At 35.2% G+C, this 12,702-nt stretch overlaps 1 protein-coding gene across 1 annotated transcript in view; it reads left to right on the forward strand.

The window, feature by feature from the left end:
- The window catches only part of GALNTL6 (polypeptide N-acetylgalactosaminyltransferase like 6), a 1,706,608-nt gene that overhangs the window by 285,556 nt on the left and 1,408,350 nt on the right, over nucleotides 1–12,702 (forward strand). The window contains 1 exon segment of the mRNA XM_053700241.1: nucleotides 3,102–3,240. Coding sequence (XP_053556216.1) covers nucleotides 3,102–3,240 — 139 coding nt within the window.

Genomic DNA, 12,702 nt, shown 5'->3' on the forward strand with positions numbered 1-12,702 from the left:
CCTCGCCACAATAGGAACACGTCGTCTATGTAGCGAAGCCACATAGAGACGTGCTCACTCACTGCGGCAGAGTCCAAAACATGAATGTTTTCCCAGAAGCCCAGATAGAGGCACGCATATGAGGGCGCAAATTTTGCCCCCATAGCCGTGCCTCGTATCTGCAGGAAATACCTGTCATCATACACAAAGAGGTTATTAGTTAGTGCAAATTCCAGTAAGTCACAAACAAAGTCTGTGTGTTTCTGAAAAGCACTCCCCCTTTGCTGTAAAAAGAATCGTGTAGCCTGCATTCCTTTTTCAGTGGGAATGCTTGAATACAGTGATTCAACATCAATAGTTGCCAATATTGTGTCTTCTTCAATATTGATGCCATTAATCTTTCTTAAGAAGTCAGGGGTATCCTGAACATAAGTAGTCAAATATTGGACAAACGGTTTAAGGAAATGATCTATATATTCCCCTATACTTTCCAAAGGTCCATCAATGCCTGCAATTATTGGTGGCACCAACACTAGTCTAGCTAATGCCTGTTTGTTATTAAGTATATATAATTCTTGGTATGGATACTCCGAATGAGATTCTGTCTCTAAATATTTTCGAAGTCACATTGCATTTTGCTTGAAATAAGGATGCTATTGTAATATTATTAACAATTCTATAAGCGAACTATTAGAGTAACAAGCCAAGCTCTGGATTTATTTAGGCTATTGCCAAGGTCTGATTTTTCTAGTTAGGTTATTCTTCTGTATTCTGCTAGATCAACGGAATAAAATAATCCTATTTAAGGCTAATTCCCTGCTACATATATTTAAAAAAGAAAGAGTGAGAGCCCATTTTACTCCGAACCTCCCCTTGAATTTTGTGGCGGTTTCTTTAAATTAAAGATCAGACGTTAACAACGCCTCACATATGCACTACTCAATCTAGGAATTATATTCTTTTTGAACACTGGTATATAATAACAATGTCCAATTTCTTTTTGTGACACTTGCCTCTATTAGATTCTGTTTCTTCACAAAGTTATCTCCAGATTTAAAGATAGATAAACACTATTTCTATAATATCGGTCTGAGACTTAGATAAACAGCAATAGACATTCTGTTTCTACATAGCAATATAAATTGGATATCTATACAGTTAGAGGATACAATATTGTAACTAATCAAACTACTAGACAAATAGTCGAATTATCAGTTCCCCAAACTTTTGAACCCTATTTTATTTATTTTTTGAACCCATACATATTCATAAGCACTGCAACAAGCAAAAATATAAGTAATAAGTAGCCAACTAGATTGCAAGAAGCTATCTGTTAACAACAGTATTTGAGGGTTCCAGATTATTACAATCTTTATATGTATATGGAACACCACAATGTTCCATAATCACTAACATTTATTTAAATGGTCAAAAAGTTTGGGCAAAATTGAATTCAAACAGAACTACACTTCACTTAGATGTTTAATAATAAGGAAATTAGTAATTTTTTCTGAAGACCATGGATTAATAACCACATCCTAGGTTTTTTAAGACTAAATTCTTTTCCCATTTATTCTCTCTTATAAGTGTACATCTGTGTAGTATCTTGATCATAAGTGGACTGTATTCACCATTATTGTACCCACTACATCCTTTTATAGGCTAAGTCATTTCCTGTAATATTAAATGTATTGTCCATCCATTATTTTATGTAATGCCCCAATAAATGTTAAGTTTTAATTAAACTTCCTCAGAACACCCGTCCATTGTTGCTCTAACATTCTAGTTCGTTGTGAGGATTCGTGAGTGCTTTTAAATGTACATCAATTGGTGATCCTGTATCTCCTTTTTCTATACATATACACATGTACATTTACACATATACACATACACACACACACACACATATACACATATACACATACACACACACACACATATACACATACACACACACACACACAAACACATACACATATACACATACACACACACACACACACACATATACACATACACACACACACATATACACATACGCACACATGCATTCCTCTATGGCACAAAGGGCCATTAAACTAAAAAAGGTCCATCATATATACAAAAGAGCAGCACTCTAACACTTTAAGCAATTTTGGAATGAAAAAGTTGTTAGTTACTTTAGATGGAGACCCTTAAATCTGTATATGTTAGCAATTATACAACTCTACATGGATAAAAAAAAATGATAAGCAGATAACTTCTTTTCTAAACAATAACTTTAACCCATTTTAAAATATCCTCTTGTAAATGCAACTAAGCTTTTTTCATGTCTTTAAAAGGGTATGGGTTCTTATTTCTGTCAAACTTAAAATTATACCCATCATTTCAAACGAATCCTATATTTACATATTTTTATTAGGTGCATATATATATAGCAGATTTTGTACTGGATCAGAATATTTATGGAATTATTGGTGAGAGTAAGAATATAAGGTCTTATTGGTATAGAATGAGTAATCAAGGAGAAAGTTTTGTTAATGGACCTGCTGAATTATAGATATTATTTTATGCCAACAAAAAAGCCTAAGCAATATATATCTATATTATTTTTCCTTTACAAATTAGGATTTGTTATTAATATCAGAAATGATAAAATATACTATTGTAATAGAATTTATGTCTGCAAAGAATCTTTGGATCTGAAGTATTAAACACATCTTGTTTGGTGTAAAAATAAAACATTCTTTAACTTTCTCCAAAGTTTATTAAATTGACTAAACCAGATGTTTTTTTTTTTTTTTTAAAAAATACATATTACAGATTTGCTTGGCCTCTCTAGGGGTTTGGGACAAGTACAATTTATGCAAAAATCTGGAGGTGTTTATTGTGCTAGTAAAGAAAGACTAAAATTGTCAGTTTATGTAGGATAATACCTAAAATAAATGCCTTGTAGGTTACAAAACTGTTAAATGTGACAGTCTGACAGATTTTACAGTATTCTATAGCTTATTTTAGTCACATCGCTTTACAACATTCTTATATAATAACAGTTATTTTTATTATACTCAAATAGATTGAGGCATGCACTGTTTATTTGGTTTACTTTCATCAATAAATATTTATATATTTTTTCTTTCTAGGAAAAGGTGAACATGGGAAACCATACCCCCTCACTGAAGATGATCAGGATGACACGGCCTATAGAGAAAATGGTTTTAACATATTTGTTAGCAACAATATAGCACTAGAGAGATCCTTGCCTGACATTCGACATCCTAAGTAAGTTGACCTTCTAAAAACATGTCATTTAAAAAATAAAAGTTTAAAAAAGTTAAAAGGAAAATGCGCATTTAATCAATTTAGCTATAAATTGCTGGTTGCCGTTATTTAATTTCAGTGATGTACTGGCTGGCAGAAAGGCACTTTCTGAAATTATTTAGGTCAATCTAAGCATTTTAAGTAGACTTCTGTAATTTAAATTTTAAGGTTTTCTATACAACTTTATTACAGAAAGCATCTTTTTGAACCTGATTGAAGAAGTCATTATGGGGTCACTGCAAACCTATAAATTTGATAAATGGAAATGAAATCTTCTACTGACTGAGTTTTAGCTATAAATATGATGTAGTATATATTCACTGCAGTTGATACACATTTTATTACTAAGCTCAGATTGTAAGGTACATGGAATCTTCCCTAATTTTACCAAATAATAATATGAATAGCTGAGAAAGCATTTTGAGTTACTTTCAAGCAAATTGTAACATTGTAACCTGTAAGTTAGTAAATATGTAATACTATTTTAAGTATATATTTCAATAGTAATTTTAGTTCAAGTGCTTTTTCAGTTGTTGTTTTTTTTTTAAGTAAATGTTTTATATCTTGAGGCAGGAGGGTTGGGAATATAGGTAGGAATTAGTTAAGAAAGTCTTAGTTTAAGAACGAGTTTAGGTCTGGGGTCTTCTAATGGAGGGGGTCTGTGGTAAGGAGTTTCATAGGTTAGAGGTAATTTTAGGAAAGGGGGATATTTCAGTGGGGGTCTTAAGTTAGGGAATAATAACTGTTAGGGATTTTTTGCTTTGGCAGTTTAGACATTTATAGTGTGACAGGACAATAGTTAAGGAAATAATGTACAACCCTGCCACCTGCTGTCGAGCTACCAATTGAGCAAGAGCAGGGCTTGTAAGTCATCTGAGGTTGTCTGATGCCTGCAAGTCCCGGGGAAGTGGACATATTAAGTAGCAGTGGTTGTTTGACAGCACCAAAATAGACTCAAAGCGGATTACACAGATTCATAAATGGAGGCTTATATGTGAGTGGTATTAGCGCTTTATTCTGCAAGTATTTTTGCACTCCATCGATATCAATCTCTAAACCATTTTATTAGACTGTTATGCAAAAGTAGATATGGTTAAGCTACCTCATTGTAATGTCAATATGATAGATCCTAATAATGAACTTTAATCTTTTAGCTACCCAAATTGTTTATCATGATGATGCAGGGCAAGTTGGTGTACAGAGGCAATCTATTTCTGTATTTAATATTATTTTAAAATAAGTGTTTTATCAATTAATTAATAATTATACCAGAATCTGTTTAATATTTCAATACCTAATTATGTTTTTTTATTATTCATGAATTATTTATTTGTTAAGTCTCAGATCTTTATGAACTGTAGCTTCAGTAATTTTGGGTTGCTTAAGGGTCAATCACAATCTATAGGCTAATGCCTTTTCAGCTTTTTTTTAAAGCTAAAAAAGCCATTTTTTGATCTGATGCAATAACAATAATTATTTTTCGACTATTACCTGCAATCATTTTTTCAATCCTCACTAAAAGCCCTTGTTTTATTATGGGGCCAAAAAGTTATTGGTGATTACAATTCACAAGAGACTTTTCAACACCTTTTTGAGACCATTTTTTATTCAAATTTGACACCTCAAGACACTTAATAAAGCCCTAGAATGGCATTTAAAAAATCTTTACAATTAGTACAAGTCTTGAAAAAGGCCTGTGAGAAGCCGAAACGCGTCGACCAAGCATCTGGTTAGCCTTATTTCTACATCTATATGTACTTTGAGCATACTATACTATATTGATTATCTTTCACAGATAAATCCAGCTAGGAGCAGATCTTTCACAGATAAATTCAGCTAGGAGCGGAACATCCACTACAATCTCTGTATTTCCACCTGTGGTCGCAGCACTAACCCTGCAGCACCCAGCTGCACTAATCTCGCAACACCCAACTGAACCTTGAGAATAATTTTTCATTCACTAACTTTCATCACTTAGACTTATATTGCACCTACGAATGTATTTATCCTAACTTCAACACATTTTTATCATCTTTTTTCATCAATGGCATCTTTTGGCAATTTCTGCTAAAAAAAAATTCAATTTTTTTTTCACATTTTTGTATTTTTATCCTTTGTTGAAGAATTATCCTTTTTTTCCACTATTTTTTCTCTCACTATTTTGCACTATTTTTTTTAGCTTTCATTCACATCCCCTTTTTTCTCCTACACCATCACTAATGAGGAATTTTCTATAACATAACTATATTGGACTCTACCTAAGTATACGCTTGGAAATTCTACATCATATTTTCACTGAACCTGGGATTACAAATTACACTCAACTGATAGGAACAATTTGTGACTTCTCATTACACCACGGCCAAGACCCCAGTGGGCCCTTAGTGCCCCATTTGTGTACCAAGGTGGTGTAGTACTGCTTTAGTGGTACTTTCTTTAGTGGTACTTTTGCCATATATATATATATATATATATATATATATATATATATATATATATATATATATATATATATATATATATATATATATTAATATAGTGTATATATAGCGTTTATTCACAAATTATTATCAAGATTGTCTGTCATATTTTACCAATCTTTTTGTTTGTTGATAAACATGGATCCATGTTAATGTACTATTTGAATATTTCACATAGGTACCTTTAGATATTGCATATTATTTATTGTTTTAAACTTTTGTTTTAATTATTGTTTTAATTGTTTTAACTGTCAACATGTATTGTCATTAATAAACACATGTGTACTACCTATTCACATCCTAGCCCACTTCTAGTTGAGGCGCTCAGGCTACATCCATATACAATTAGTACAAGACTAAGCAGAAACAGTCTATTATCTTTAACATGAGCAAACAGGAGACACATCAATTCATCACTATTGTATAGGCTGTTTACAATGGACAGGGCACACATTTTCATATGGATAGGTTCAGATTCATACGCATATGTGCTGAGGAAGTGATATCCTGTACTGCTAAGGAAATCTGCAGGAATAGTCACATCAGTACCACAACATCACACAGATGTAGCAATATCTTTCTGTTAAAGATATTTTCTGTTATCTTTCATCATTCAGATAGAGCATACAATTTTAAGCAATGCTGTTTACTCCTATTATCAAAATTTTCTTTTTTATCTTTGTATCCTTTGTTTAATCAAAATTCATTAAAATTATGGTGGAAATAAAAATCTGAGATTAAAATCCTCCATGTCTCAAAAGTAAATCAATACAAATTTTTGCAAAGAAAATTAGCACATCTAGGCAAGTTCCCCGCTTGCATTTCCCCAGTAAAACTCCACATACATAGTTACCAATGCACAAGAGGATTCTGGGTAAGATATGCAAATTAGATATGCAAAATCTCAGGTTTTTTGCTTCAAATACTGTTTTAACACAGCGATCCCTTTAAAAAAAAAGCGATCCTTTGTTTAAACAGAGAGGTAAGCTCAGGAGCGTACATGGGGGCATATTTTAAAAAAAAAGCGATCCTTTGTTTAAACAGAGAGGTAAGCTCAGGAGCGTACATGGGGGCATATTTATCAAGCTTGATGCCCCGTGTTTCTGGCGAGCCTGCAGGCTCGCCAAAAACAGCAGTTATGAAGCAGGCGGACAGACATGGCCGGAAATCAACCAGATCGAGTACGATCGGGTTGATTGACACCCCCCTGCTGGCGGCCCATTGGCCGCGAGTCTGCAGGGGACGGCATTGCACCAGCAGCTCTTGTGAGCTGCTGCTGCAATGCTGAATACGGCGAGCGTATTGCTCTCTGCATTCAGCGAGGTCTGTCGGACCTGATCCGCACTGTCGAGGCCATGGTCTGCAGCATTATATGGCAGCAACTTTGCAAAAATGTTATTCATTTGCAAGAGCACTAGATGGAAGAACTTTTTCCTGCCATGTAGAGTCCCAGACCTACCTTTGTATCTTCAGCAAAGAATAGCATCAGAATAAAGTAATTTTGATAAAAGTAAATTTGTAAATGTTCCAAAATTCTATACTCTGTCTGAATCTAAAAAGAAAAATGTTGTATTTCACGTCTCTTAAAAAGTTTATTTCTAAATCACACTCACATTGTTGGGATTGTCACTAACAGAACTTGTGTCTTCATAACTGGGCTTTAAAATGGGATCTTAAAATTGTGAGTTCAAAAGAGACCTGTTGTAATCCAATTCAATCCTCACCTCTGATAAACCATTATTAATATTATCAGTTATTTATGAAGCACCAGCAGATTATGCAGTGCTATACAATGATTAAAACATTACAGCGATGCATTGCATACACAAACAAGTACAGTAGGGGTACATTACACTTGTAGGTGCAATAATTGAGTTATACAAAAGGAGAGGGATGCCCTTCACTTGGGCACAATCATTAGTAGTTCACTTAAATACAAAGTGGCCTACAGGTAGAGAGGCTCTCAAGCTTACAATCTAAAGGAGAGAGAATGGACACAGAAGGTAAGAGAAGGGACATAAGTTTGATATAAGGCAGAGTGAACTGAGAGTGAGTGGTGACATAGGGGACAATAAGAAAAAGTATGTGGTGACTGAGCAAATGAGGTTTGGTAAAGTGTAACATAATGTGGTAGAATGTCAGTAAAGAGGCTGTGATTAGGAAGTAGTTTCTCTATCCTGGATCATTAGTGACAGCTACACATTATTTCTGTTAGGAGGTGTTATATATTAAAGTAAACACCTGGGTAGGTGGTAGTGGGAAGGATGATGAGTTAGTGCTTGCAAATCTGAGAGTCTGATGTAAGGTTTGAGGCTTGTAAACTGGTTTGCAAATCTGAGAGTCTGATGTAAGGTTTGAGGCTTATAAACTGGTTTGCAAATCTGGGAGTCTGATGTAAGGTTTGAGGCTGTGAAAAAGAGAAAGGCAAGGTGAACATTCCTGGTAATAAAGTACAGGGGGAGGAGTAGTTTGAAAAGAGTAGAAGGGAAGAGAAAAGATTGGAATATTACAATGAGAGTTAGAAACAATTTCAGAATAGCCCAACCAATATAAGAAATTATTGCACCCATTATCTTGATTGGGGAGATCATCTAATTCACCATCTGATTGGCATTTGTATCTTGGCATGCTGGGCAGAAATGTCATGAATGTTCAATGGCTATATGGCCACTTTTAATATTTGATAAGTATTATTTTTAGCAATATGTATATATATATTGTTTGTAAATGCACTGTTTCTGGTTTGGTATGATCTTAAATCAAGATAGAGACTATGGATTTCTATCAGCAGCACTTTTTATATCTTCTTATACTGGATTTTAACAGTACTGACAATGTAAACAGTTAACCTGCTCCCGTACAACATGCTATCTGCATAGAAGATGTTCAAACAAGTTTGCGCCTTGTGACTGGGTTTTTATTAGGGAAGCACCTTCATGTTTCCAAACACTGTCACACATTTTAAAGTGCTTGCACCTACATTATTGAATTCCTTAATGGGATGAATTTAATAATATAGGTGCAAATGCTTTAAAATGCACTGTTGTGACCATGTTTAGAAAAATCTGCAATGTTTCCCCTTTAAAATACATGTTACAGACATGGAACTTAAAAGGGAAATTCCCATGGAAAACTATAAAAATTTATATATGTGATCACCATTGTCAACCTTTCTAAATAAACCTATATGAGCTGGGTGTTTGTTTCTATAGTGCACATGTGTATGTAGTGCCTTATAAGTTTGTATTGTACTGTAAAATACTATTCAATGTATTTAAAGTAAGGGAGTTATATAAAAAATCTGTTAAATGTTGACATATTCTTTTCTTTTTAAGAAAATTTGTATGTACAGGATATTAATATCTCATAGAAGACAGCAGCAGTGGCCTTTTCGTTTTACAATAGTGTGTTTTTTAAACATTGCAAATGTTCTATTTTGAAAACACTCTTGGTATAGTACAGTCGCAAAATTTAAAAATTTGGTACGGTATAATAGCTATATTAGTTTGAACTTATAGGGACTGTAAAAATACTATGTAAAAGAGTCATAGTTCCTAAAAAATCATGTTTTACATTTGAAAGTTAAAAATATGCTCTATTGTAAAATTAAAAAGTTGCAGCTACTGTCTTCAATGCAATATTAATATCCTGTATACAAAATCTTGTTCCTAGAAAGAGAAAACAAACATCAAAGGTTAAAAAAATGTTTATTTATATAAAGAACATTGTTTAAATACATTGTATAGTATTATACAGTATAACACAGAAATTTAACACAGTATATAGAAGCGTACAATTTACCCACAATCCCCCAGCTCATATAATTTTATTATTCATGTTAAGCTTTTAACATTTTGCCAGTGGCAGAGAAATATCACTTCCCACAGTAAAGTGTAGTAAACATTGTTTCTCAACCGCAATCCTGAAGTATCCCCAACAGGCCAGCTTTTCATTATAGCTAAACCAGTGCACCGCTATAATGAAAACCTGGCCTGTTGGGGGTACTTGAGGACCATGGTAGAGAAAAACTGTAGTAAAACACCTCTTGGTGAGACTACCTTCAAACACTGAGTTCATCTATTTATAACATTTCACCAGCAATCTTGGTTTTGATGCAGATGTTTTTATAACATAACAGCTATTGTGACAGTTTACAAAATTGTCCTTCAAAGAAAAACACTAACGGCTAGATTTAGAGTTGGGCGGTAGCCGTCAAAACCAGCGTTAGAGGCTCCTAATGCTGGTTTTTACCGCCCTCTGGTATTTGGAGCCAGTCATTAAAGGGTCTAACGCTCACTTTCCAGCCACGACTTTTCCATACCGCAGATCCCCTTACGTCAATTGCGTATCCTATCTTTTCAATGGGATCTTTCTAACGCCGGTATTTAGAGTTGTGGCTGAAGTGAGCGTTAGAAATCTAACGACAAAACTCCAGCCGCAGAAAAAAGTCAGTAGTTAAGAGCTTTCTGGGCAAACGCCGGTTTATAAAGCTCTTAACTACTGTGCTCTAAAGTACACTAACACCCATAAACTACCTATGCACCCCTAAACCGAGGTCCCCCCACATCGCTGCCACTATATTTACATTTTTTAACCCCTAATCTGCCGCTCCATACACCGCCGCCACTTACGTTATCCCTATGTACCCCTAATCTGCTGCCCCTAACACCGCCGACCCCTATATTATATTTATTAACCCCTAATCTGCCCCCCACAACGTCGTCGCCAGCTACCTACAATAATTAACCCCTAATCTGCCGACCGGAGCTCACCGCTAGTATAATAAATGTATTAACCCCTAATCCGCCTCACTCCCGCCTCAATAACCCTATAATAAATAGTATTAACCCCTAATCTGCCCTCCCTAACATCGCTGACAGCTAACTTCAAGTATTAACCCCTAATCTGCTGACTGGAGCTCACCGATACTCTAATAAATGGATTAACCCCTAAAGCTAAGTCTAACCCTAACACTAACACCCCCCTAAATTAAATATAATTTAAATCTAACGAAATAAATTAACTCTTATTATATAAATTATTCCTATTTAAAGCTAAATACTTACCTGTAAAATAAATCCTAATATAGCTACAATATAAATTATAATTATATTGTACCTATTTTAGGATTAATATTTATTTTACAGGCAACTTTGTAATTATTTTAAACAGGTACAATAGCTATTAAATAGTTAATAACTATTTAATAGCTAAAATAGTTAAAAAAATTACAAAATTACCTGTAAAATAAATCCTAACCTAAGTTACAATTAAACCTAACACTACACTATCATTACATTAATTAAATACAATACCTACAATTATCTACAATTAAACCTAACACTACACTATCAATAAATTAATTAAATACAATACCTACAATTACCTACAATTAAACCTAACACTACACTATGAATAAATAAATAAAATAAAATACCTATAAATAAATACAATGAAATAAACTAAAGTACAAAAAATAAAAAAGAACTAAGTTACAAAAAATAAAAAAATATTTACAAACATTAGAAAAATATTACAACAATTACACCTACTCTAAGCCCCCTAATAAAATAACAAAGCCCCCCAAAATAAAAAAATGCCCTACCCTATTCTAAAATAAAAATAGAAAAGCTCTTTTACCTTACCAGCCCTGAAAAGGGCCCTTTGCGGGGCATGCCCCAAGTAATTCAGCTCTTTTGCCTGTAAAAAAAAAACATACAATACCCCCCCCAACATTACAACCCACCACCCACATACCCCTAATCCCTTAAATAAATGTAATACTAAGCCCCTGAAGATCTCCCTACCTTGTTTTCACCACACCGGGTCCCGATCTGTCCAGAAGAGCCTCCGAAATCTTCCTCCAAGCCCAAGCGGGGGCTGAAGAGTGACGTCCATCCTCCGGCTGAAGTCTGGATCCAACCGGCAAATGAAGAAGTCCATCTTCGGGAAGAAATCTTCATCCTATCCGGGAAGAAGAGGACATCCGGACTGGCAACCATCTTGATCCAAGCGGCATCTTCTATCTTCATCCGATGAGGAACGGCTCCATCTTGAAGACCTCCAGCGCGGACCGATCCTCTTCTTCCGACGTCCAACTGAAGAATGAAGGTTCCTTTAAGGGACGTCATCCAAGATGGCGTCCCTCGAATTCCGATTGGCTGATAGGATTCTATCAGCCAATCGGAATTAAGGTAGGAAAATTCTTATTGGCTGATGGAATCAGCCAATCAGAATCAAGTTCAATCCGATTGGCTGATCCGATCAGCCAATCAGATTGAGCTTGCATTCTATTGGCTGATCGGAACAGCCAATAGAATGCGAGCTCAATCTGATTGGCTGATTGGATCAGCCAATCTGATTGAACTTGATTCTGATTGGCTGATTCCATCAGCCAATCAGAATTTTCCTACCTTAATTCCGATTGGCTGATAGAATCCTATCAGCCAATCGGAATTCGATAGACGCCATCTTGGATGACGTCCCTTAAAGGAACCTTCATTCTTCAGTTGGACGTCGGAAGAAGAGGATCGGTCCGCACTGGAGGTCTTCAAGATGGAGCCGGTCGTCATCGGATGAAGATAGAAGATGCCGCTTGGAAGAAGATGGTTGCCGGTCTGGATCTACTCTTCTGCCCGGATAGGACCTCTTCAGCCGTCGCTTGTTAGAAGAATTCAGCCGGATGATGGATGTCTAGCCCCCGCTTGGGCTTGGATGAAGATTTTGGAGCCTGGAACGATCGGTGATACCTGGCATGGTGAAGACAAGGTAGGAAGATCTTCAGGGGCTTAGTGTTAGGTTTATTTAAGGGGGGTTTGGGTTAGATTAGGGGTATGTGGGTGGTGGGTTGTAATGTTGGGGGGGGGTATTGTATGTTTTTTTTTTACAGGCAAAAGAGCTGAATTCTTTGGGGCATGCCCCACAAAGGGCCCTTTTAAGGGCT

Source organism: Bombina bombina, chromosome 2 (genome assembly GCF_027579735.1).
Source record: "Bombina bombina isolate aBomBom1 chromosome 2, aBomBom1.pri, whole genome shotgun sequence".
Lineage (NCBI taxonomy): Eukaryota > Metazoa > Chordata > Amphibia > Anura > Bombinatoridae > Bombina > Bombina bombina.